We start from the raw sequence: 27,646 nt of genomic DNA on the forward strand, positions 1-27,646 counted from the left end.
GAATCAAAATATTTTTATCTTCACACTCAGAAGAAAGTATGCTCAGCATTTTAACCCGACTGAACTGAGATGAAAACAAAAACCAGAATTTCTTGCAGGTTGTAAATCGTGATTTTTTTCGACCAGCTCTTCCTGAGTAAAAAGGCATGAGCTTGGGAGGGATGAGGCAACTCTGGCCTGAAAGGGGTCTGTTTTCTTTTGAACAGTTTTTCCAGGTGAACATGGTGTTAATGGAGTTTCCTAATGGCTCATCTGGGAGTTATTTAGAGACAAGGAAAGCAATGGGAATTTGCAGATCTTAACTTGGATATTTCTTCATATAGAAACTTGCAGTGGATCACAGCTTTCAGTGTAGGGTTACCCCTGGGACTTCCAGCTTCTCATTTTTATTAGAGCATCTAAATTGGCACTCAATGACTTCTCTTAAATGGGAAAGTTCAAGCCAACTCAGCTACTTTTAAATATTTTGGCAGTTAGACAACAGGCAGAGCTGATGAGGTGAGCCAGAGAGGAACTGCTAGTGTAGAGGAAGGAGAACTGGCGGACTAAGGAGTAGTCCCAGGTAAAATCCAGGTTATTTTCTTCACTTAGCTGACTTTGCAATTTAAGAGATGCAGGGGAAATATATTTCTGAAGCAGCAGATTTAGCCTTCCCTACAAGAAGCAAGTCTGAAATTGGAACATGCCATTTCTATATATCGAGTGTTTGTGGTAGTGTTTTCCTATTCTTGTGAATTCCTTTCCACTGCCTGTGCAAAATAAATTTGTAATTTGATAAACATAACATAATGCTGAAACGTAAGCTTTTAGTTGTCACTTAAAGTATTGAGAGAAATTAGACTGACTTTATATTTGGGGGGTTAAATTTCTTCTCTGCATTGTGCAGATATTTTAACCTTTCAATCGTGTTTCATTTTGTCGCAATATTGTATTTGAAAGCATTGAAGTTAATTTTATGGGAAACTTTTTTTCCCCCCCAGTTATTGCTGTTGACATCTTTGACAAGTCTAATTTCACGGGAGCTAGAATACCACGATTTCATGAGATTAAAGAAGATTATCCAAAAGATCTGGAGTCATCTGTTGTCTTCCCTGATACTTTGTTCAGACCTTCAGACAGGAAAGGTAAAACCCTTCTGCTGCCATTCAGAGGGCAATTTTGACTAGCTCCCAAAGAGCGAGATTAATCCTTGCGAAGCGGAGTGGTACTAGGGTGAGAGCGGGGCAACCGTCTACACAAGCGAACATTATTTAGGGATGGAGCAGCTGTGCATACTTCTGAGGCATTTTGCCTGCCGGCAGCGACTGGAAGCATGGGGGGCTGCATAACTGGCTGTACCTGTCTGTCAGGTCTCACTCATGGCCCCTCGAACTGCCCTGTCAATGCGGGAGAAATGCTCTGCCTCCGTTCCCACCGGGATGGGATGGGATGGGACGGCTGCCTGGAGCCTGCAGCCCCACAGCCACCTTCCCCCAGTCCCTGCAGGGATGGAGGGAGGCGGTGTGAGAGATGGAGAATCCAAATCTGGGAGCAGAGCTGTGTTATCAGAACCTGACAGCAAATAAAAAGTCTTGAGCTGCACAGGGAGATGGGTGGTGAGGGAGAATACATGGGCAAGTACCTGCTTCCCAATGTCTCTGAAGTACCTGGAGACGGCTGAGAGGAACCACAAGTTACCTTGAGCAAGGGAAGAGAGAGAGGGTAACCCAAAGTGCAATAATTATACATGTACCGTGGCTGAATATCCTCCAAATGGGGAAACAGTAACACTTGTGAAGATAACACAAAATAATGAATAAGCTAATACATCTTTTCTGTAAGGAAAAAGGGAATGTGAATTTTAAGACATACTGCCAAAATTGAAAGCTCATTATATGACAGAATTAGCAGAGAGAAATCCTGTGTGACCAATTGTTGTATTTATAATACTAGCTTTGCCATATATAAAGGTACATGCAATTTAATAGCATGCATATTGTTTTAATGTTCTCCTTAAATCATGCACAGAGTATTTATATACTTCTGGATCTTCTAGCTTAGAAATGGCTTATTTTCTAGCTAGACTAAATGGTTATTCATGGTTCTATGGTTATTTGATTAAAAATTTTATTAAAAATATCAAATATAATGTTAGTGTTGCAAGCCTACAGTTATAACAGCAGTAACATTTCAGTATCTTTGCAAAGCAAAATCACCAGTTTAAATGATAACTACAAAGTTGTGTGGCAAGAATTTAATATTTGTGTTAATTTCATAGCAGTACCTACAATGAAGCCTTCAAATCAAAAATTATCCTCTAAGGTGAACAGTGATGCACTAAGCCCTGGGAGTGCATTTACAAAGAGAAAGAAGCGACACCCAGATGACTCAACACATTATACTGTTGCCATGGTCGTTATATACCGATCCCTGGGACATCTCCTGCCTGAAAACTATGATCCTGACCGAAGGAGCTTGAGGTAAACTTCAAACCTATTTGTGAATTGTGCAGATCCCTTCTTCCACTTGCTCTGAGTGTGCGGGGAAGGCAGAGCTGCTTTTATACTGACCAAATGTCATCTGTGCTGCAGTTGTCACCGCAGTACTGTCTCTTGTCCTCCTCTGGCACGCTGTGGGAGAGTAACCACGTCAGTAGTGCCAGCAGCTTTTGGGAACACAGCTGTGTGGAAGGCTGATGGTGCGTCTACTTCATTTTCTGAGTGGAAGCTACTGGAAATCTTATTTGCAGAACCTACCAAATCAATGCTTTGCATTTTAACTTTTAGAACATTTTGCAATTTTTCTCCTGCAGATTGCCAAATCGACCTATTATTAACACACCTGTAGTGAGCACAGCCATTCACAGTGATGGGGAGCTTCCTCCCAACCTAATGGAAAAGCCCATCATAGTGGAGTACGCCATGCTGGAAACGGAGGAGAGAACAAAGCCTGTCTGTGTCTTCTGGAATCACTCCATCACGTATGTATCCTGCTTGCTTTAGGGCTGTGCGTGGCAACTGTCTCGGTAGCAGAGAAGTTCCGCCCAGGAAGATAATTCTGGAGGAAAACCCTTTTTACTCAGTTTATTCAACTGGCAACTGATTCCTGTGGAATAGAGCCGTGTAATCACTTCCCACCAACCTGAGAAAAATGAAAATAATCATCATATCTCCTCAAACAAAGGACTAGCCGTGTGGTTTCTAACAAACACAGTGCCATCATGTCTTTCTGCAGGGTTCATTTTCACCCAGCAATAATAAATCTCACAATTTCCTTCTATTTGCTCATGCTTTTTGCCCACAGATGTATATCTGTACAGGCATAGTCCAACTCCTGTGCCTGAATTCATGGCTTCTCCGAGGTCCCTAAGTCAGGAGTCCCATTGCCCCATTCAGTTCTTACATGGGCTGAATCTTCTCCTGTTATACTCCAATGACTATGGACAGAGTACATGGCAAGCGGGCACCCACCCTTGATGCCTCAGCCGGGGCCAGTGCAAAAAATTACAAAACCAAGTCTTCACGTTGGTAAAAAGGAGGACTGAGGTTTTGCAGATAAGTTTATATGAGTAAAGATTATAAATTTTTAAATCTCAATTTTTTTAATCAAAAGTCAACCCAAAGACAGTTGCACTGATAAGAAGCAACTTACCTTTCATTCCATCAACTATTGTGGATTTGCTTTCATTTGTTTTAGTGAAAAATTGGAGGGAGAGGAAATACCTTCTTTGGGACCTTATACCTCTTCCAGTTGTTAGGAAGCAATCCTAATACATAAGCAGAACATAAGCAAGGAGTATTTGACTCTCTAGGAGGGAAGTGCGAGGGAAAAGATGAAATATTTTGAAAATGGCTCATTTAGGTCTTTTGTATTCAGTAAAGTTAAGGATACAGACATATTCTTCTTGAAAATGTGAAAAATGTTAAGAAAACTCTATGCTCATTGAGTGTTTTGCTGGGTTTGTGGCATTGTGGAAACAGCACTATCCTGTTGGAGATATTTCAAGAGTGTGGATAAAACAAAAGAAAATGTGTTGAGAGGTAACTACACGCTCTGCTTGTTATGATTTCACAGTATTGTAGCTATTACATATATAATGCAATTTTCAACCATAAAACCAGGTACATAGTGAGAGGATGATATTGTCTGCCCAGGGTAAGGGGAATAGCTGTTACTCGTTTCCTAATGATCCAAAAACTCTAGTAAACCTATGGAAAAATACATTAGAAGGCAATATCCTGTGCTGGAAATAAAAGAGCAAACTAACCTAGGAAATGTTTGTCTCCTAGTCAAAAGCTTCAGGAGATTATATCGTTGAAAGGATCAAAGAGGCAACAGAAATCTGTTATGTTAGCAATAATAAACCAGTCTATGTGCCTGCATGTAAAGTAGTGTAATTGCTGCTATGTACAGATGATTCTGCCAACTATAAGGGAATGTCAAGTTCTTTTTCATAAATTTTTAAACATCGTATGGGCTTGAATAACTCATTAGCTCTAAAGTGATTCATCTATCAGCTATTTGCTGGCAACTTCAATGGCATTGTTGTCTGTGTTACGTCCTCCTACAGCCACAGTTAAAAAGCAGCTCTTAAACTGCATGTAACAAAAGAGTTTTTAAAAAGTGAGTACTTTTCAAGAGAAAGTGATATTAAAACTGTTTAACAAATATTTTATTGCTGAATGAAAAAAATCTCCTGTAATATCTAATTAAAAACTTTCAGTAGCAACAAGAGTATTTTTATTGCTCATTGACTTCAGAATAGAATAATTAATATTGATACAAAATAATTTCTGAAGTCACTGGAGTTAACCAAGGCTGAACAGGGAACAATTTTTAAGGGAGCAGTTTCTCCCCAATGTTGATACAAGAGATCTCCTGATAGAAAATATTATTTACTGTTTTTAACCTTTTCTTGTCTACTTTTTAGAGGAACACGATGATAAAATCATATTACTGCTGAAACATATTTCACATAAGAGTTTTACAAGCAGCGTCTAAATCTAGGGAAATAGAGATGATTCAAAAACATGTGTATCTCTGTGGTTTTTGTATTTTCTTACCTTTGTCACGGCCAGTTTGAGCAATCGCTTCCCCATACTGCTTGTGTGGTCACTGACCCAAAAGCAAAGATTTTTTTTTTTTTTTTAAACTCAAACCAGATTGTTATAAAACTACAAAATTTGGCTGGCAAAGCCAGGTGTCATATAAGAAACTAATTTAACTGAAGGCTTTTTAAGTTGATGATATTCTTTCAGGCAGGTGACGGCTATAAATATTTCTGTCTTGGTACTTACAGTCCTCTTTGGTTGCGGAGCAAGAGCTGCAGTAGCGGCAGGAGGCGAGGGGAGATCAGAGGACAACTCTCAGAAATGCCTTTTTTTCCCTGCAGGATTGGTGGGACAGGTGCCTGGTCCCCCAGAGGATGTGAGCTGTTTTCCAGAAACCATAGCCATATCGCTTGCCAGTGCAACCATATAACCAGCTTTGCCGTCCTGATGGACATTTCGAAACGAGAGGTGGGTGATGCCAGACTCATGATTTTCGAGGGCTTTGGTTTTCAAGAGCTTTGATTCAGAGCTTGAGCTTGAGCTTTGAACGTGACTCAGAGCATCGTCAGCGGATCGATCCCATGTTGCAGTGTGTCAGGAACACGTTGCCCCATGCCTGACAGCACCCGCCACTGGGTCTGCTGAAAGGAGCTTCTTACCTGGCTGGTGCACGGCATAGCCGGCAGCGCAGAACTGCACCAGACTGTGCTGCAGAGAGCCGTGCAGAGAAGGGAGTGAGACAAGGATTACAGACACATGGTAGTTGTGGCATCACTTGCTATTAGGTCCATCTAGAATTACAACAGCAGGGACAATGACATAAACACCATAGGTTTTTCAGCATCTTGGGATAGCCTCAAAAGAGGCAGTCCAGCATCAAATTCACCAGGATTCTTGCTTAACTCTCTGCCCCCTCTGGGTACTGCCCGTACACACTCAACATGTTGAGTGACTTTAAGAGGTGGCATCATCCGCTCCTGTTGGTCCTAAAGCAAATCTGTACATTGGCTCAGTAGTAATGAAAACATTGACTTTCCGAGTAGTAGATTTGTTTGGAGAAAAAGGAATGAAAAGCTCCCAGAGGTCCTGTCAATCTGTCTTTCTACAGAATGGGGAGGTGCTTCCTCTGAAGATCGTCACTTACACAACTGTATCCATCTCGCTGGTGGCTTTGCTGATCACCTTCATACTGCTGGTCCTGATCCGCACGCTACGTTCCAACTTGCATAGTATCCACAAAAACCTGGTGGCTGCCCTTTTCTTCTCTGAGCTCGTCTTTCTTATTGGAATCAACCAGACTGAAAACCCGGTAAGAGTTACTCTGTGCTTATTGCTAGAGTTGTTGTCAAGCTTTAAATCAGGGGGTTTATACTGCGACTTTTACCTGTTCCCGTCTGTTTCACTTTCTCTTCCTTTTTACTTACGCTTGGCCTCAACAGTCATTTGAAAAACATCAGACTTTTAATATATTCTTGTGTGGTTTATATGATTAATAGCAATGCAAGGAGATAGGACTATATCTTATTTTCAGAGAACAAATGACAGCAGCCCTGTTGAAGGCTTATCCCTGGAACTGAACCCTGAATACTGATTTCTTCCTTCCTTTCCATCAGTATGTTTTCTGTCTTGCTTTGTCTATTCAGTAGGAGACTTTCCAGTTTCTCCTGCAGCAGATACCTCACAAGCCCAAACGACTCCTGGTGTTGACTGGTAGGTGGTCAACTATATGTTGCTGTGCAGGTGTTAATATGTATGTTGCACACCCACCATGGCCATTCTGGAGAAGCCACTTGCCAGGCATGGGACAGCTTGCTACATCCAAGAATCAGTAGGAAACCTGTCGCTTTGCTTTGTGCCTCCCAGCCACAGTGATTCTTGGCTTCAGCCCATCATATCTGTTGCCAAAGCTTAGTGCAGGCACCTCCAGCATTGCGCATGTCAAGAAACACAAGCTATGAATGGACTGAATATGAGATACACACCACACATGAAGCGTGTATGTTCTGTACCTAGGACCTCATTGCTATCTTAACTATGTAGCATTATATGTAGTATTGCTGCTAATTCTTAGTAGCACCCGTCTCAAAAGTCATGGTTACCATGCAGTCAGGTAGGAGACAAGCAGGCAAGGGTTCCAGCACTGCCAAGCTTCACAGTCACCTTTACCAGTCAGTAGACAGATGGGGAATGACATGCAATAAAAAGTATGTATGTATGTCCTTAACAGATATGAAGAATATTCAAAATATTAGTGCAGGGATTATCTGAACACTGAAGAAAATTTATATTCTAGAAATCCTTTACTGTACATGTTTCAATCTAAATTTTGAGAGGGAAGTACAATCTTGAGATGAAATTAACCACGCTGATTCCACATTGTCCAAGCAGCAGAAATGGGAGAAAATGCCTACATTCAACGGGTATCATCACCATTATGGTAACGACACCATTGTGCCTGACCATGTAGCCTCACTTACTATATAACTTAAGCCTAAAGTCTCACCCTGGATTCTGATATCCATTTGAGCTATAACATGCGTTTTAGCAAGTATCTGACCTTGACTTTGTGTGATGGCAGAGTCCCTTAACTCTGTTAGTGTAAGGTGCCGTAGTGTCTCATCCCAGTTAAACATGCTGTCAGATTTTGTCTAATTTCAACTTCCAGTAACTGGGTGCTGTCAAGACCTTTTCCTAGTAAATTTGAGAAACCTCTGTCATAAAAATTGTCTTCTCAGGAAGCCTCTGTTCAATAGTATTTCTTTTGGAAAACTAAATAAAATTAAGCTGCTTAAATTCTTCAATTTCTAAGATTCAGGTTATTCTGTTGCCTTTTTTCTGGGCTTTCTTCTCCCACTTTACCTTTTGGACATTTGTGAATGCTAAACTGGACGAAGCTTTCCAGCTGGTAGTGTCGCTTCCAGTCCCATATTCCGATACTCCCCTGTACCAGGAACTCCAGTTATCTGCTGCTATGGTGAGGTCTTCTGCAGTGACCTGCCCTCTGGGATATGGTCTCAAATCATGTGTGACCCATGTTGCCTTTGTTTCACAGTATACGAGTTTGCATATTAAAATAACTTTGCCCAAGCAAACTCACCTTGCCAGTCGAGCCACAGCACTCCGTGTAACTTGACCTTTCCCATGCCTTCTTGAGCACACCACTCATTTTTCACTGCTTTTCACTAGCGGGGAGTTTATGCTCTTTCAGTTTTCCGACATGAGTACTGAGGAGCAGGGGGCCAAGCCCACATCCCTGCAGGATCTTACCAAAAATTATGCTGTAAATGATGGCTCCTCATTTCCCAATTCCTTTCATAGTATCATGAAGCACCAAGCAAAGGTTTATAAGAGTAGTAAAACAGTTCATTACAGCAATACCACAAATACTAACGGTCGTACTTGGTGAGATTGTTCTCTTCTGCTCCTCATTTTCGTGCTTTGGAGCTCATGGTGTGATCATGTCCTGTACTGTTACTCAATGAAACACCCCAAACCTTTAACCCACTTACAAAGATCTTTAGGTTACAGAATATATTTCATACAGCAGAAAGCCGTCCCTTACAGCCTACCCAGTCAATCTGAGAAGTTAGGAGGGCTGTAAGTCATGTCTGCTTGAGACAATTATTCATCTGTCTGTATGGAATGAGAGTTGTCTAACGAGTCATGCACTGATGAACATAAAGAGGGAAAGAATGCTGGAGCACAAATAATGCTGCGCTGCTTGGCACCCAGCCTGGCTTTTATGGGTTTCTGTAAATTAACAGTCACATTTCTGGGCGAGGTTTTAATCTTTCCCTGGACTATTGATAGAAAGTGATTTATTTTCTTTCTTTTTTTCTTACCTGAAAAAGGTAATGTTCAGGGCAGCAGTCTACTCATATGCATGTGCCAGTAGGAACAAAAAAAGCCCTGCTTACATAGAGGGAAGAAAGGTCTTCTATTTGGTGAGCTACATTTTCAATAACACTTGGTGTTATAATAAAGCTGATGCAGTAAGTGAATCCAGAAAGTTGGCCGTCTATGTATGATTCCTTCACTCAGCAAAGTTAAACAGGGAAACTTACGTTTCTGAGCATTATACCATGAAAAAACACTAAAAAGTCATGCCAAAATCTGAAAGCAGGGTCAGTGCTGCACAGGAACAAAAGGATCCAAAACGCAGTGTAAAACATTTTGAAATGAAAATTGAATGATTACACAAAGTGCTCTTAATTCAAGCTTATCAACAGATCGTTGGCAAAATCCTTTGCTTTGCTTCTGAAAAGAGAAGGTTAATTGCGAGATTTCAGTTCCGGTATCGGATGCTTGTGGTCATTCCCGTTTTCACCCATCAAACCATTAAGTTGGGAGGGAAAGCTGGTTAGCAGGTATTAGAGAAATGCAAGTCTGTGAAGGTCAGAGGTTTCAAGGTGGCCATTTGGTCACAAAGATGACTTCGGCTACCAGTTTGCCCACTGTAGCTGTTTCTCCTAGTCACACTAAGGACTCAGTCTCTTTGGTTTCAGCAGGTCCTTCATTTTTGCTGCTCTCAGCCTGGCAGAGCTGAGTGGTCCACCTTGTACTGCTGACATAGGGAAAAAACCAAATCCAGACCTGGTACTGGAAGCCCAGATCCCCTTATTCCTAGCTGAAGACGTGAACTACCCAGCCAGCACTAGCCTGTTTTCTGCTTGTCCTCATGACTTCTGTGCCTGACTGCAGGTAGCACAGCCTCAAGAGGAGGGTAGAGCTGAGCATTTCTGGATCCGGAATATCCTACAGCCTAGTGGTTAGGGCGGTTTTCTGCAGTGGACGAGAAGGGGGTTAACCCCCCTGCTCGAGCCAGGTAGGGCCTAGAAGCCACTCTCCCACTAATATCTGATTTTGACATTAGATACAAGTTTGATTCCACTTTTTGGATTTATCTGCGGAGTAGGTGGTGATCTACTTCTGGCTGCATCATTTTAGTCCAGTGACAATGGCCAGGCATCCTCCATGACTTGTTGAAGTATAGATGTGCAAGGTCTGCAGGGTTCATCAGTGAAGGGCAGAGCTGCAAGGATAAAAAAGAGGGCCACTGCCTTACCCCATGGATGCATCCATGCTTTTGCTTCTCAATTTTTTTTTAAAAAGAGTCCCAGAAAAGGAGCTGTAGATGGAACAGACCTTTTCAGACCTATGACACAGTCACACAGGGGCAAAATGGTCTGCTGAGCTTATGCTAGATCATAAGATCACGTCAGATTTTGCCTATTTGTGAGACAGACATTTCATTTAACTGATAAGAAAATTCCTCAAAGAAAGGCTGGATTTCTTTGGTTAAGGTCTATAGATCACCTATTGCTCATGTTCAGCACGTTCAGTTTTCCTGGGCTGAAGCTTCATGGATTTCTGTCCCCAGAAGTGAATTTTTTCAGAGCAAGAAGGACTTTTTCAGTGACTGGTCCTAATCTGAAGACCTAAGATCTGTCTCACACCTCTCCTCCATCTCTGCCAAACACAAGAAGAGTCTCTTTGTACTTTTTTATCTACTAATATCAGGCACAAAACATGGTCTACTTTAACACAAAACAAAACTGTACCAAAATAGCACACTTCCTTGGAGGGAGATCTCTCTCTCTGGAAAGAATGAAGTAGCAGAAAAACCCATAGGATGGCCCTTGATGTGGAAATGGGAGGCACCAAGTCAGTGCAGGGCTGAAGGTGGCCGTTCCCAGGAGCAATTTGTTGGCTTTGCAGTGAGGCTGGCTTAGCTGATGTAGTTAAACACGCTGTCGCTGAATTCAGTGTAGTGGCATTGTGCAGGCAAGACTCATACATGAGGCAGGGCAGAGGGTCTGCAGCCTCTGTAGGAGCATCCCCGCCTCCTGCTCTGCACCAGGAGAAAGAGTCAGGAGCTCTGCCGGCCCTGCCCCTCCTGCAAGCAGAAGGAATTTGGTCAGGATAGCCAAAATCCTCACCTGTGCAGCAAATATGCACAGAGAAATTAACCACAGAATGTGGAGGGCAAGGGCAGGGACCAAAAGCATGTTGGGTTGATAGGGTAAAGCTGAACCAGACTCAGAACAGGCCACATAATTTAAAAAAAAAAAAAGCTTTCACAATATGAACAGCTTTTCTGAAACTCTGAAAAACTTAATTAATGGCAGTATATTTGTTCTGCCAAAACCTTTTTATTACACTTGCCTTTAACTGCATGGGGGAGCTGGTGACTCACCAGGTTGCGATTCAGAAGAGCAACTCTAATTTGCCTGCCCTTTCCCTTCTGCAGTTTGTGTGTACCGTGATTGCCATCCTCCTGCATTATTTCTACATGAGCACCTTTGCATGGATGTTTGTGGAGCAGCTACACATCTACCGGATGCTGACTGAAGTGAGGAACATCAACTTCGGGCACATGCGGTTCTACTACGTCGTTGGCTGGGGCATTCCTGCCATCATAACAGGTACCCTCAACCACCCCAAACCAGCTTCATTTCCCTTCCCTGCCATCTTCACTGGCCAGATTCAGGAAAGTTGCCCCCTCCAAGACAGCTATGGGTGCACTCAACCACTGCTATCACTTCAGTGTTTTCCTGAATGAGGGCAACACCAAATCATGTCTAGCAGAAGTCAGCCTGAATTTGGCAGATCTGTGTACCAAATGTCTGTTGCCCCAGTTGAAGTGATACTGGGGGTTTTACATTAATGTAAACATAATCGCACCTAGATTAAAACAGGACTTGATAACATTACTTGGGAATGACAGTATTTGTATTTTAACAACTTTGCCTGTAGCCTTCAGAAATTTTCCTTCCCTGTGCTGGTACCTCGGGATACGGGCACACGGTCTCTCGGGGAAGGTACCTGCAGTGGCTTCAGCAGCAATGCTGCCGAGCAGGGCATTACTGCCCTTCACTGGACGTTACCGTTGCGTACCCTTGACCAGCAGTAAATGCTCCCTGAAAGGGATTTCAGCAGTTCTGTTTTACTTGGCATAAAAACGAGCTGGGAATACTCAAGCAGCCTTTTACTTCATTTCAGATACAAAGGCAATAACTTCCAGTTGAGGAAAAGTAATGAAAAGCTGGAGGCAGTAATCTTTTAAACTGTTCCAGGGTGATCCACAGGAGCACATCCATCTCCGCCCTCACCATGCCTATTTTTGCAATCAGACATTTCCAGTGCTATCCTAAGCGCTTGGTGCTGCGTTAATTCAGACAGACAGCTCCTTAGGAAGTGCGCTTCACAGAACAGTTGGAGCGGGGTTTTTTGGTTCAACTATTTCAGCATGTATCTGTTGCCACATAGGAAATCAGATCATAGGCAGGCAGTTAACTTTTATCCAATTACTTTTATTTTTACAGATAGCAACATACTGTCAGCAACACCAGAGGTTTAGATGTCTCTCAGATCAAACAAATAGCTATCACTCATATACACTTGGAAAAATACTGTGGAACAAGTTAGAATTTTAAAAATACATGGGGTTTTTTTCTATGTAACTTAAGAAAGTGTAATACAGAATCATAACGTAGGTTAGTACAGGTTAGCTTTCATTCTGGAGAGCTGGTAAGTTTTTTCCATATCACCTTGTGCATAAATAATTTCTGCTTCTATCAATTTATCCGGAACACAGTGGAAGGTGCAGCCCAGAAGGCTCTGCCACTCTAGACGTCTCTCTGACATTTTAAATAGAAATCATCCTTGAACTTCTAAAACATTTCAGACCTGTGTAACTTTTGTCACTACATACAGGACTACTGCAATATATTTAGGAATGTTTAAGTGCCATCAGATAGTTGGCAGCATCATTTCTGGTAGAAAAGAAGTATTATCATTAAATAGCAGTAAACAATTTGCATTTCAGAAGACATAGCTTTTTAGAAGATTTTTGTCAGAAGGATTTGCTGTTTCATGTTTAGTTTCTCTCCTGAATTTTAAATTAATTCAGAACTTCTCAACAGCAGTGTTATGCAATCTAAATATTACAAGTACACCATTTTTACATTTTTCTACTTAGATATTGTTGTCTGTGATATGGAACTATTCTGCACTTTTAAAACTATGAGTTATGGTTCCAGGTTGTCTCCTGTAATTTAAACTCTGAATCTACTGAATTTGCAGTTCATTTAAATGAAAAGTCATATCTCTATTACTGAGCAAGTCAGAGGATTTTGTGAAACAAAGGATAAAGAAAACTAAGCCTTTAGTTTGCCCTTCCAGGTTTAGAAATCATCTGAAGAGAAAGTTATTTCATCATAAATAGCACAATGTGGGATTTCTTGCCCCTGGAAAACTTTGTTACTGTATATATTTTAAATAAGCTTCTTTATAAATTTTAAATTTTAATATCTAAACAGTAAAAAGGTTCCAACTTCATAACATGATCTTAAATGCAATTTCTTTTAAATTGCTTTATGAGAGAAGGATTGTATATGCTTCTTAATAGTGGAAAAGTCTAGGTATGGGAAGGGATTTTAGTCTTGGACATCCAAAGGGCTTTTTTGTTTTATTTGAAAGATAAATATCTAGCCCATTTTTCCTTTATCATAGCTATCCTGAAAAAAAAAAAAAACAAACAAACTACAGTTAGCAGTGGCTTTACTCTGTTTTGTTTATTTATTTTTTCTATTTTCCATGCTCAGACTGATATACATTTCAAGCTGGGACATAGTGGTCCTAAGGCATCTGTGATGGGACCAGGCTGCCTGCAGAAGGGAACCTTGACCTTTGGGGGGGGGAAACTTAGCAAAATGTTTACATAGGAAACACTCCAGCAGGGAAGAGCCACATTTAATCACAGCATAGAAAAGTAAATTGCCATGAATAAAAGTAGGATGGAAGTTGGGAGAAGGCTTACAGCCATCGAAAGAGTGCAGATCTGGAATATTCCTCCATGGGAGCGACAGTAGAACATTTTAAATTTGCTTTAAGCTTGCTCATTTTAAAATGTAGTTTGATCCATCTAGGAGAGGGATTTTGTGACCTCCTTGCCTCAGGAGCAAAGGGCTGGATTTGGCACCCAGCAAGACCCCTCCAGTTCTGCATGTCTTCGTGGCAACACGCTAACCGGTTGGCATATGTGTGCTGTAACTGCTTTGCCATGGAGACTGCAGTGCTCATGTTAAAACAGGTTCTTGCCTAGCCCTAAAACCAATATCCCCCAGAAAATGGCACTTTCCAAATCGGCTATTTGCTGTGAATACTAAGTGAGGCGATGAGTCAGGAGAGAGGTGAGGCTGACCCGCAGTCGCCTGAGTCACACACGGCTGCTGAGCCCGCAGGAGCTCAGAAGGTTCAAAACGTGCCCCTCCGGCAGCACCTCCCCATGGCATGCTCTTGACATGCTCCCGGGATGTGTGCTGGTCCCCACAGGATGCTTGGCTCAGCCATAGGAACAGCCCCAGTTTCTGCCAACGTCAGTGAGCTATCATGCAGCCCACATGCTTAGTCTGCTCAGGACGACCAGGCTGCAGCATTTATTGATGTGCCAAAATGATTCTCTATATTACATTGCATTGGCTTAATCCTGCCTTTGGGTAGTGTTATTTCACATACTGTTGACTCTAGTAAAATTTGAACCGCATACCGGAAGACTGCAATTCACCCCATTTGTTTAATGGAGAACTTTGGGGTAGGATTTTGAGGGTGAAAAAATGTTGCTGTCTGCCAATTACTTTTAGAGCCAGATGTCTGGTCAAAACGTAAGTCCCACTAATGGGGAAATCAAGTCCTGGGAAACAGGCTGTGTCTATAGAATTACATCTGTATAAAATACTTTATGGTCCCTTAATCATTATGGCTAATTCTTTCTGGATGGCAACTGCTGAAGGGGGTGGTGGAAAGGCCAATGGGAGCAGGGAGGGAGACCAGTCCTATCTCATTCCATACTTCAGAGAAAACAGATCCAATATCCACTGCTTTGCCAAATAGCCAGTTTAATTTTCATAGACCGTAGGCTTGTACCAGATGTGAATATTGGCTGTGGGCCAGCTTTAAGCATTGAGAGTGAAACGCAGCTACCTCTCCCTTTTTCAGTGTCTTTTCATCAAAGCACACAGGCTTCAATTAAAAAAAAAGGCATTTATTAATTCTCCTTGCAGAGAACGGCACTGCCATCAACCTTGGCCGCCTGCTTGAGTCAGGACATACGCTCAACACAATAGGTGCCCCCGATGCCCAGACAACGTGCTGCAGCCATTTACCATATGTCATTGGCCATAGGCCTCGTAGGGATCAATTTCTGTGTCTTGAATAAGGAAGACCTCTGCAGTATTTTGCAAGTCAAAAGCAGCAATCCCAGTCCATCGCCATATGGGCGAGGTGTAGGTCACCAAATCAGACGGCACTGTAAATCAGCAGGTGGAGGTTGGACTCAGAGACTCCCTTGGAATTGTCCAGGCTTTGAAAAATAAAACAATAAAAGGTGTGTTCTTAACTCAGTTGCCTTGGGCCATTAGCAAACTCCATTTCAAACAGTGCTGAAAGCAAGGTGAGGTTCCTGGGATGGCAGCTCAAAATGAATCCCACCTGATCTCAAGTGGTTAACTCCCATGAGTTCCCAGGTTTCTTTGTCTCTGGTGTTATTTTAGTGACAGCAAGCTCACGGCAGTTAAGAATGCACTTTTTTTTGTAGTATAGTTGTCTCCTCCTCCTTCATGTCATTCTACTGCATAGGCTTATTGAAATTCCTCAACATGTCACTCACCCTCAAGGCTTCATCACACTGTGTGAGTATGACTATAAAACTGCTGAAACAGAATTAATTTGGGACTTGCATTTGTTGTCGTTTTTATGCAGCTGAACTTTGTTTTGGTAGGCAAAACTCATAGTATCATTTGATATGGAGTGACCAGCGTAAAGGTTTTGATTTACAAAAGTTTTATTTCAATATTTGCCTTGATTTTGACTTCCCAGACTGTCCTATTGAACACATTTTGCCATTATGATTTTGTTTGTCAGACAGTGATTCGAAAATGTTCCTGGTTATATAGAAGATCTCAGCAGCACCTTTCTGATATACTTTCTCTCCACTTTGTGACCCAGGGCTTGCTGTTGGTCTGGATCCACAAGGCTATGGGAACCCTGATTTCTGCTGGTTGTCTGTTCATGACACCCTTATCTGGAGTTTTGCTGGGCCTATCGTAATTGTTGTAGTTGTAAGTATGGTGGAGTTGGCATCCTGAGCTGTCTCTTCCTTACTGCTACCTTTTCTTTTATGTTTAGTCAACCAATAGTCATAATGTGAAGCGACTGTATTCTTTACATTTGAAGCTGATGTTCTCAAGCTTGCTTCTTTTGCTTAAACAGATAAGACATGAGCTAAGCTCCTGGAAATCAGGGCTGCTTGCCAGTGCGAAGATTGCTTGTGGAGCAATGTATGGCCAGAAACCTATTTATTTTTTCCTGTTTGCTTTGTTCCATGTTTGAAGGGTTGGTTGGTGGGCTTATAAAACAAATCAACAAAGTGAGCCGTAACAAGTCCCTTCATCCAGAAGTCCTAAAGGAATATTAAATAATTCCAATTTCAGGAATTTAAAAGAATTGGCTGGTGTTTAACTTCTCCCTTAAAACATCCCTCAGTAACAGAGCACCAGAAGATACATATCCATGGTGTGACTGCATCTTGAATACCAAGTCTGGTCTCCTCATCTTAAAAAGTATGAAGTAGACCTGGAAGTGGTGTAGATTGGGGTCACGAGTCATCAGAGACATGGGACAGCCCCCGCCAGAGGAGCAACTAAATGGACTAGGAGCCTTCAGCCTAGAGAAGAGAAAGCTGCAGAGAAGGGGATAGGGAGGAGCTTGTAATAGCATGGTGGCCTAGAGAATATTACCGTGGAGCCAACCGTTCAGTGTCTTTTCCAACACAATTAGTAGTAGGAAGTGGCAGATTCAGAACAAACAGGACGAGCTACACCGTCGCTCCACAGGGAGTTAAGTTAGAAACTCACAGAAACAAGACAATGGCGGTAGTAAAGCTCTGCATGGTTTCAGAAAGTAACTGGACAAATTGCCAGCATCAATATTTCCAATGAATGATTACATACAAATGCACCACCCCACCTAGTACATCCCAGCTCTGGAAATCAGTGGAGGCTGGAGGAGTATTCAGAGGAATTATCGCTATATGCTTGCTCCGTTACTGTATTCTGCTTCGGCCCAGCTGAAACAAGGTGCTGGGCTGACTGGACTCTGGTCTGGACAAGGACAGCCATTCTTGAGTTTTTATGTTTCACACAAGCCTCTGCATAGGGCCGTCATACTGGGTTTCATCCAGATCAAGTCCCAGGATGTTCTTGGCTATGTTGGCTTGAAATGAGGTGAATCTTGGAACTTTGAGACATGTAAATTGAAGGAAAAATATTCTTGGCACCACAAACCATTTTAAGATAAAAATTTCATTGTCATTGAAAACTGAGCCCTAACAACTTTATAGAAGGAATCCATGCTGTTATTTCAATTTCTCTTTCAGATAAACACTGTCATCTTTATACTGGCAATGAAAGCATCGTGCAGACGAAGGCAACGTTCATTTGAAAAAACCGGAGTCGTGTAAGTTTGGGTTCAAAAACCTGTAGAAAAAGTTCTGGCCAGGAATAATAAAGGGACAGAATTTACTAAAAGCAAGTGTTGGGGTGGGAAATGAATAAGATATTTGGAGGAGACAGTCAGCATTGGTAGAGGCAATTGGAGCTGCTTCACCAGCACCTACTCCTGGGGTTCCCTTGGAGGCTCTGTAAAACCTCCACTATAGTGCCCTGCACGACCACCAAGTGTAGGCAGGGGAAGGGAGGGAAGAGGGAAAGGTCTGGTCTCTGGATGATATCATTACAGTCCTTCCAGATCTTTCATCATACTCCCTACTACACTGTCACTTCACCTCCACCCATGGCATGCCCTGGTAGACATAGTTCTGGGTCTCCCCGTGCTCACCCATGGCTCAGAAAGGTCTCCCCTCACAAATGCCTGGGTGACCGGCCATGTCGTGGCAGAGACCCGTTGAGGTTCCCATGCAGAGGGCGAGCCTCCCCCCATCCTGCTCCCCGTGGGACAAGCAGAAAGCCTCACAAGCTGCAACCTGCTGCCTTCCTGAGCTGCTGTGGCAGCCTGTTCCCATTAACGTCTGTTTTGCCCAAAGCTCAGAATTTACCTGTGAACTGAAACGTGATTAGCTAGTGGCAAGACAGCCCCCTTTTTTTTTTTTTAAATAGGTAGTTGTATGAGATTTCAAAAGGCTTCTTCTAGCTATTTATTCAGCCCTGGCTGTTGGGTAACTTTTTAAGTTTCTTTTTTAAACCTCCCTAAACAAATGGAGTATAATTGCTACTTAATGCCAGCTATTTTACTCATAATACAAAACTTTTGCCTAGAATTGTGGCCTTCTTTTGAAAGCTTCTATGGAAATAAAGTTTTTAAGCAAATAAATACTCCCCTGAGTGCCCTCAGTCGAAAACCTTGGGCTGTAATGTTGAGAAGGAATGTGAGAGTGAACTCAACAAACAGAAATGAGACAGACATGGCCATTTACCACCCAGATCTCTTCCTCAGAGTCAACAAGGCTGAACAGCGTGGGCTTGGCATATAGCCTGGTTTGTTTGAAGAAAACCTTGGAAATTAACTTGAAAAGAAAACACCTTTTTTTTACCTGAATATGCTAAGTCACTGAGTAGTGTGCAGTGAGAGAGTTGGGAACTGGGAGCTGGTGAACACTGCCCTAATTTTCCCAAAGGTCCTTTCCAGTTGGCAAATCATTGGGCATGTGGCACCGCCCATGCGGAGAAGTTGGGCTATTCTCATGTATCCTGTCGCACTGCAAATGCCCATCTGTGTTTGCTTTACAGCTCTGTGCTGCGAACAGCGTTCTTGCTCTTGCTGCTCGTCAGTGCCACGTGGCTGCTGGGTCTGATGGCGGTGAACAGCGACGTCATGACATTTCACTATCTCTTTGCCATTTTCAGCTGCCTGCAGGTAAGTTGGATGGCATCTTGTCCGTGGCAGACCTTGGTGAGCACACTGCTGCACCTAGACCTCCAAAAACCTGCTAAACATGAGCTGAGTTAAGAATGACAGAGATGTCAAGTACAATTTTTGCTCTCTTTGAGAAAAGAGAGGGTTCTTTTCACCAAAACCATAACTTTGCGTAATTGCATCTCTCACTTTTAGTCATTCTAAAGATGTGGTCTACTATTGTAACCTGTGACAGATAAATAACAGAAGGCAATTATATCTTTGTCTTTCTAGAGACAAAAATCTTTGTTACTGTCTTCTGCCTGCTCATTGTTAACAGTTGTTCTGTTGCTATGACAAATAATAAAACAATTGTTTTATTTCACCCAGAGTGGATGGCTCTAAGTTCAAGGCTTTCACAAATTAAGCTACTGTTTAAGTAAATGAGCCAAATAATGATTTTGAAACACAACTCGTTGCATTAGGGGTTTACTGGGTTGCCTGTCCTAGTGTGCACACGTTGATTAAAGATGCAGAACATAGTTATTTGTAGGAGGCCTGGCACGGAAGTAGTCATGAAGCTTCATGTTGGTCACAATTTGAATGTGACTAAGGATAGCAGTAACTGTCATGGCAAGTGCCTGCAGTATTAAAACAGCTACTGCTAGCAGGCTGTTCTTGTCAGATACAGTACAACAGCAACAAATTGCAACCAAAGAGAAAAAGAAGTCTGATGGGTCTCCTCTGGAGTTGACTGTCCGTTCCCTGGAAGCACACCAGGTAGGCCAGCCTGGAGCAAGGTTATTTTGCCACTGTAACTGGTGTGCTCTGAAATAAATACACCTACTCGGGCTGTAAACCCAGGCTTCCATAAGCCTAAAATAAAATTTAATTAAAGATAAACCTGATGAGAGGGAGGAAAGTCAGCAGCTGGAATTCTCCAAACTTGCCCAGGGAGGCACAGTGGTATGTGGCGTTTCATGTCTTTGCCTTCTTTGAAGTTGTATTTTTAAAGAGACATTTATGTGAATTTTATTAATGAATAATCCCAAAGTGCTAATGCCAGCTAAGATCACATTTGATTGAATGTTTAGAAAGTGAGCTTGAAGTTTAAAGTTTCTCTAAGTCAATTGCTTTGGCTGAAATCATGAAATGCAGGCATCTTGTGATGTTGGTACAGCTGCAACTTCATGAGTGATTGGCTTCTATGTACTATATCTCCAACCAAAATTGATAACAATTTGGCAGCTGCATGAATTCCCTCAGAGCAAATACATTTGAAGGCACACACGTGTGTGCCCCCTGCCCCCAGCGAAAGCTGTTAATGTGTGTTCCTGGCAGCCAACAACTGCCCAGCCCTGAGGATTTCAGCAATTTTCCCACCAGGAGGTATTGCTGAATCGAGGAACATATGGGGCAAAAGTTGGGACTCTCTGCCCCCCCGGTATTTCTCCACATTTTACAAGGCTTTCTAAAGGTCTCTAAGCAACACTATTAAGTAACAGTAACACCTACCACAGGAGTTCCCCATTTCCAGAGATTTTCACTAAAGGCTATGACATTTTTAATGTGCTGCTGTTGATTTTGTCTCATCATTGGTATAAAAGCTCTAAAATCTTAATGCAAGTACAACCCTGAAACTCCCTGCAGTGTCTTCCAGTGGGACATTGAGGTCCCCATTAGATATTTTGAGAAGAACGTTTCCTCCCAAACAATGAGGGAGGGTGACACCTACCACAAGCTCTGCTCTGTAAGTCCTGGAGGAACACATCGTAGTGTATATTTTCCTGGGCCCTTTATGCACATTTGAACATGGAAGTAAACTATGAAGAAGTCCTAGGAGATCAATCAATGCCATTTTAGTCAAACACAGAAAATAGTTATTGCTGTTGAAATCATGGACTACGAACTAGAATTCTGGGGCTACTTCAAAAAGGCTGTTCTCTAATATCTTGCTTATATTTGCAGTTTGGTAGTTGGTAGTAATGAACCATTTAGATTTATTCTTCCTCTCTCTAAAATGATCCAGGGGCTGTTCATTTTCTTCTTCCACTGCGTATTTAACAAAGAAGTCAGGAAGCACTTGAAGAACACTTTAACTGGAAAGAAACCTCTTCCAGACGATTCCACTGCAACAAGAGCTACATTATTAACTGTAAGGAAAAAACACTGGGAAAAAAACATCCTCTTGCTGGTAGAAGTTACCTAAATACACTTACAGGTGGCTTGTCCATAGTTAAGTGAATTGTCTGATTGATTTCAGTGACTTGTAAAAAGATTACTTAGATACTCTCTCAAAAGTCTTGATTACTGCTTTAATTAAAATTTTTGAGAGGAAATTATTTTTTTTCCTCAGCATCAAAAACCACTTGGTTCCTTCAAGACCTTTAATGCACTTGTGGGTAACGTGTGTTTTTGGTAGGATCATTCACTGTTTCTTTGTGTCTTTTTTTTTCCTTCAGCGGTCTCTGAACTGTAACAACACATATATAGAAGAGCCAAATATGTATCGCACGACTATTGGGGAATCCACTGTCTCCCTCGAAAGCACCGTCAGGTCAGCCAAGAGCCACAATAGCTACCTTGCTTATATTCTCAGGTAATCAGGTGGCAGGTGCATGGCTTTCAGGTGCTTGCCTTTCCCTTTTCATTGCTCTTGTGGAAAACAGAAATGTTTTGGTTCGAATGCTACTTGTTTTATATCTTAACAGTTCTGTTTTATGTGACTGTCATTTTCTTCCATGCATTTTCTTTTGCATGCATGTTTGGTGGGGATTCCAACAGTGCAGTGGTTAACGTAACTATTAGGTTAACTATATGGGCCATGCTGCTTGCCTGTTAAAATTCAGTCATGTCTGAATGAGTGGGATTTAGCTTATTAACTTCAGGCTTTTTCAGAGTGTGATTCGTGTGGCCAAAGGCAGACAGCTACATTAGGATAACCTATGTCTTGCTGTAAAAGTGACCACACTGACAATCAAGCACAGGCTGGCAAGCATCCACTGCAGCTGTCTGCGTTTGACCAGAGGAATCTCATCTGCGTGTCTGCCTTGTTGTTAAGAACAGTAAAGTGACCAAGAAAGTTGTCCCCTGTTTTTATTCGCTAAGGGACGAGGCTGCTCATAAGCTCAGTGGATCCTCAAGTCAAGCAAGGGCTGGTCAGACTGAAGCAGATTCCTCCATTTTTCATAGGAATCCATCAAAATCCAATGGTAAGAATTATTTCTAAATGCTTTGACCCGGTTGTGCACCTTTTCCTTCTCAGCACTTTTTTCAAAGGCTTCTATAATAGGAAGAAAGTTAGTCTGACTTGGTGTGTCTGATTCTCGTTATGCTCTTGGCATAACGAGCTATGCAATGGTTGCTTTACTAGGGAATCCTGGAATGGAAATATCATGTATCTGCTTCCTGTGATGGTTCAGTTTTAATCTGACAGCTGTCACAGCTGTTGACAGTTTCTGGCGTCCCCTTTCTTTCTCACAAATTATGTGCTATTGCTCTTGATTTTTAATTGGAGATCTTTTAACGTTTGAGACCTTGAGGCAATATTCTCTTTTACTGCTGCGTGTTTTGTACAAGAAAATGAGAAGTGTCTCTTGCCTGACTTCCTTTCATTTGGGGTCTTGATGTTAAATTTTGTTGCCTTGTAGCAGTTTTTAAGAGTGCATTTGCAGATTCTTGATATTTCTAGGTACCTTGGTTTGCCTGTGTGTTGTATTGATTGAGATCCTGTGGAGTTACTGTTCTGCATATTGAATAGGGTAAAAACTGTCCCCATTCTGTTCTGCACCTCCCATGCACATAAAAGGTCCTGCCCCCTAGCTGAGCCAAGCAGTTGTGCTTCCTGTAATTACTTAGACGGATGCCGCCGTCCTTGTGAATTAATCCTGTGTGCACTTATGGATGTAAGAGCTCATCCCTGGCATGGCCTGAACCAGACGCCTGCCTTTCCTTTCTCCTTGTGCATTTGTCAGATAGATTTGTTCAACTCCTGTCCGCACTCTCATCCCTGTGTTTCCCTTTTTCGCATTTGTAGAGCATGATTCAGACTCCGACAGCGAACTGTCCCTCGATGAACACAGCAGTTCTTACGCCTCCTCCCATTCATCAGACAGTGAGGAAGATGGGCTCGAGCCGGAGAAAAAGTGGAACATGTCCACTTCCAAAAGTAATGAACGTGGCCCGCTCCACAGCACACCCAAAGGTACTCCCGGTGTGAGGGGAGAGCAGTGGGCTTATTCCCTTCTTTAAAATAGCTTTAGAGTAGATGGCACGATTTTGCCAGACTAGCAATACAATTGAGACAGCATCCCTACCACTGTGCCTTGCTTTTTCTTTCTCCAAAGGGCTTGTTCACAGGGGTGACTGAGTGCAAGTAAAAAGATACTTGAGCAAATCTGCAACTTACGGTGCTCAGACAGACAGCAGTCAGTGGGTTTGCAGGCAGGTGCTACACAGCCAGGAAAGTCTCATATGAAGGAAGAGGAAGAGGAGGAAGGAGCTGGTTATTTTGAGGGCAGGGGGAAGAAATACCTGCCTCTCCTCATGCAATACAGGCATATGGATTTAGTGGGGTTGGAGAGGTCATGGACCTAAAGAGTGGGAGATCATTGGCCATTGATATCAATACTGTGTGGCAGAGTGCAGGCATTTCTAGGTGCAGTTCATCTTGTCCTAAAGGTAAGTCAGCTTAGAGTGACAAATGTCCAGGCTGTGTGCTGGTGCTCTGGACAGACACAGCACAAGGTGCCTCAGGTGCCCTCACCCCTCAGAAGCCAGCATCCCCAGGGAGCTGGTGGGATCGCTGGCCCTGGAGCAGAGCAGGTTTGACTCACACCTCTCAGTAATGGAGCCATCGACCTTGCTCTGGGAAGGGTTTGGAGACCCTGCCATCCTACCAGGTGTGTTTTGTGGGTGTTGCTGCACCCTGAGGGCAGTGCAGTCCAGCAAGGATCATCTGAAGCATTGTTCTGGTTTGACACACAACTCCTCCCCAACCACGGGGATCAGGACTGGCTGGGCAGTGGTTGAGAAAACCTATCAATCAAAAGTAGTTTTCGAGATAGTGTTTTTTTGCATTGCAGTTGATACCCTTCCCAATCATGTGAAACCCTATTGGCCCACAGAGTGCGTAATGGCCAGCGACAGCGAGGACCCCAGCGGGAAACAGAAACTCAAAGTCGAGACCAAGGTCAACGTAGAGCTTCACAGGGAAAACCAGGTGAACCACAGCAATGAAGTGCCCCAGGACAAGGAGAATGAAGGGCAGCAGAAGGAGAACAGACCTCTGTCCCACCAGAATAACCAGCAGCCGGAGCAGAGGAAAGGTAGCACGGCCAACCCAGCCTCACAGCTGGACTGGGAGACCAGGGGGGTTAATGGGCATTAATTAGTTCATATGGTAGCTCTATCAGGGAAGAGCACTTTCCAAATGGTTCCAATCTGTGTAACCAGGTACGCCATGGGAAGCTAGTAGGTAGTTGCTGAAGTCTAATATTTTGGTTTTGAAATAAAGAGCCAAACTAGAAGTCTGATTAAGAAATATAAAATGTCACTTCTTGGATGTGTTCAGCTTGATAAATGAAATTACTGATACGTTTGAAAGTTCTCATTATTCCCTCTTTTCTGTAACAGGCATCTTAAAAAATAAAGTCACCTACCCTCCCCCACTGGTGGATAAGAATATGAAAAATCGACTGCGGGAAAAGCAGTCGGATTACAATCAGACCACGATCTCATCCAGGACTACTTCCCTGGGGACAAATGATGGGGTCCGCTCTCCCTCAGACTCGGGGGTGACAGTAAAAAATGCTCGGAGGGAGCAGTCTCGAGACCAGCTCAATGGCATGGCCATGAACGTCCACGTGGGAACAGGACATGCTGACACCTCAGACTCAGAGTAAGTGCTACATCGGGCTGCCCTGGCAGACCTCCCATGGCTCTGGCCTCTCCTTCTGCTTTCCAACCCCAAACTCCCACTGAGCAAGGATTTCACTTGGTGACTGGACCAGAGTCCTTCACCAGTGCTTGTCCTGAGTGCTTGTCCATACCATGTCCACAAGCCATGGTGTTTCACTGGTGAGAAGGTCAAAACCAGGTATCACAAGCAAGGTGCCGTGACAGACACCTGTCACTGGTCACCCTGGTGTGCTCTGAATTGGCAAGCTGATGTGTTACTGGCATGCTGGGGACTAGAGCAACCTAGCTGTGCCCTGTCCCCTTGCTGTGGGACTTTCTGCGCTTGGCGTGGTGACCCCTGGTCACAGCGAACCAGGCTTCCACGTCCACACGAATTATCTATCCACTCCCTGCCTGGTGAGCTGCCGAGGTCATCACATTCGCCAGCCCATCACCAGGAGAAGGATGGGGTTTTTCCACTCCCTCACACTGCCAGGCATCCAGGACAGCTCAGCAATGCCCACCCATGGCTCCAGGAGCTGTGCGTGCCCTCAGGGGTGCTCTGCTCAGGGCTACCCCCTGCTCCTGCTTCTCTGCCCCCAACCCCTCACTTTCACCCCCCTTGGACCATGGGAACAGGTTGGTTTTTTCCTGTGTTTTTCACCTGTCCTCCCCTTTTGCAGCAGGGAGAGTGTTTGGGGCCGTTAGGGATCTATCACTAACGGGATACAGTTAATTGTAATGTGGCCAGTACCAGGCACCCAAGGAAGAGGATAAGTGCAGGGCAAACATAGAGCAGCACTTCTTGACGCATGTCCAGTAAGACCAGCAAGAGCTGTTGTGGGTGTCCGGCAGCCATGGAGGAGGGCAGGTGGGGGCAAGACTCCAGTGAAGAGGACCCCTGAGGAAGCCCAGTGTTTTGGGGGGGAGAGGCACTAGGCTGGGGGGAGCATGGGGTGGGCGTCCAGCTGGGCAGAGGGAAACTGTTGCTGGGGCAGGAGATCCAAAGGCTGTAGAGAAAGTGCCATGTCAAGCTAGTGACCCTAAATTACCAGGCGTGCGATTCCCACCCGCTGCATGGCGATCAGTGTGCGTATTTGCCATTGTAAGCTAAATCAAACATTAACAAAAGGCTGAGCAAGCTTTCAGCCAAAGTGTGTTCTCGGAAACCTCGTTACTCATCATAATTCTCGCATTTAAAATGAGGACAACAGCCATACATAAAGTCTGCGCAAACATTTTATGCACATAGTCTTCCTTGTATTAATACAAATAACAGTCTCATTCTTTCTCCAAACCAAGAGAAAATTTCTCACCCAGCTTTAACTCTGACATTGTCCCACCATGCTTTAGACACCCATGTTGTCTGGGCGCACAGACCATTCCCAGCTCACTATAAAAGTGCATCTTTGGGTTGCTGGGAACTGGCTGTTGAAATATATCCTGGTTAGCCAGGAAACAGAGATGTCTTTAACAAGCAATAACTACTTGCTGCTACCAGGTAATACATTCATCACTGGAGAATAACTAGCCCACTTGTACTAAGCAACTGTTTTATCTCCGCACCCTTTGCGTACCGTAAAGCTCTGCTGTTTGACAGCAGAATGCATGAATCTGTCTGAAATACCAGGTTTCTAACAGCTTGTAAGATTTGTGTGTGAACCTCACATCTTCACCTAAGGGTTAGCCAAATACAAGCCCTCTGTAGAGTTTCCTCTAAAGAGCGTCTCTTGTGTACTGCCTGGAATTGCTTCTCCCAGCTGGTCTTCCCCTCCAGGGCAGCATCCCCCCCTTGCAAGCGCTGGATTGGCAAGGCATGGTAACTTCACAGAGCATGAGCCCTTACTAAAAAGGATTAGGTGGTTTCGGGTAGAGTGGTTTGCCTGTGCCTGTTTAACCCTAAGCCTGCATGATTACTTCTTCTCACTAACAGAGGCAGTAACGAAACTTCAATTTGAACTATCAGGAAACTGTGATCGCTGCTGCGCGGTTCTGGACTCCTCGCCACGGGGTCGCTGCCTGCCCGCCTCAGACTTCGTCGGAGTGGCCGCGTAGCGAGGAGGACGAGGTGGGCATTGATTCCTGCATGGTTTCACGTTATGGCAGACTCCTGACCGCTCGTGGCGGAGACACAGTGCCCAGATGCGCCTGCGATAAGGCAGCTGTGTGGTACGCTCCGCGTGGCATGAACCCATGCCAAAACGCATGGAAATGGCCACAGGGATGCACTGTGAGGGACGGACACCTGCTCGCAGTGCAGACAGTGCTGCAGGGGTTGCTTATTACTGGGGAGAACCAAGGAAAAACACGTTATTATCGCAGCGGACCTACAGTAAGTCAATCCATCAGCCTTAAGACAAGCACCAGGAGACGTCTCTTGTGGAGTTTTGTCCAGCTCCAGTGTGAACCCTTTGGCTTGCTGGGCTCTAGGGGGGAATATCCCAATAAGTGTCCTTTTGTTTCTATGCCAGCATCTCTATCCACCCCCCTATGGACACGTCATCTTAAGAAAAAAAAAAAATCCTTTATATATATATAAAAAGTGTAGATACTTTTATATATTTTGTACGGTGTTGCTAAAGAAAAAGTTCCTTTGTATATTTTACATTTATACTGATCTTCTTAATTTGATAATAGGAAATCAATTAAAAGAGGTTTTGATATTTTTTATATGAACATTGCACAATTTTACTTGAATTTGGCATTTGACAAAGTAACTGAGGTTTGCATGGAAGCCACCTTAAGATGCAATGCAGTTTTCAAAGTAATACAGTAAAGATTACATCGAAATCCATGACTATAATTTA

General features: G+C 43.4%; 1 protein-coding gene across 1 annotated transcript in view; it reads left to right on the forward strand.

Moving 5' to 3' along the window:
- CELSR1 (cadherin EGF LAG seven-pass G-type receptor 1) overlaps positions 1 to 24,844 on the forward strand; it is a 177,351-nt gene extending 152,507 nt beyond the window's left edge. The window contains exons 20-34 of the mRNA XM_019474584.1: positions 981 to 1,124; positions 2,258 to 2,459; positions 2,792 to 2,959; positions 5,372 to 5,498; positions 6,139 to 6,339; positions 11,281 to 11,455; positions 16,038 to 16,150; positions 17,467 to 17,546; positions 18,836 to 18,962; positions 20,971 to 21,096; positions 21,404 to 21,540; positions 22,050 to 22,153; positions 22,978 to 23,145; positions 24,026 to 24,268; positions 24,576 to 24,844. Of these exons, the coding sequence (XP_019330129.1) occupies positions 981 to 1,124; positions 2,258 to 2,459; positions 2,792 to 2,959; positions 5,372 to 5,498; positions 6,139 to 6,339; positions 11,281 to 11,455; positions 16,038 to 16,150; positions 17,467 to 17,546; positions 18,836 to 18,962; positions 20,971 to 21,096; positions 21,404 to 21,540; positions 22,050 to 22,153; positions 22,978 to 23,145; positions 24,026 to 24,268; positions 24,576 to 24,844 (2,384 nt within the window). The remainder of the gene's footprint in view (positions 1 to 980; positions 1,125 to 2,257; positions 2,460 to 2,791; positions 2,960 to 5,371; positions 5,499 to 6,138; positions 6,340 to 11,280; positions 11,456 to 16,037; positions 16,151 to 17,466; positions 17,547 to 18,835; positions 18,963 to 20,970; positions 21,097 to 21,403; positions 21,541 to 22,049; positions 22,154 to 22,977; positions 23,146 to 24,025; positions 24,269 to 24,575) is intronic.
- The last annotated feature ends 2,802 nt before the right edge of the window (positions 24,845 to 27,646 follow it).

Source organism: Aptenodytes forsteri, unplaced genomic scaffold, assembly GCF_000699145.1.
Source record: "Aptenodytes forsteri isolate BGI_AS27 unplaced genomic scaffold, ASM69914v1 Scaffold137, whole genome shotgun sequence".
Classification (NCBI taxonomy): domain Eukaryota; kingdom Metazoa; phylum Chordata; class Aves; order Sphenisciformes; family Spheniscidae; genus Aptenodytes; species Aptenodytes forsteri.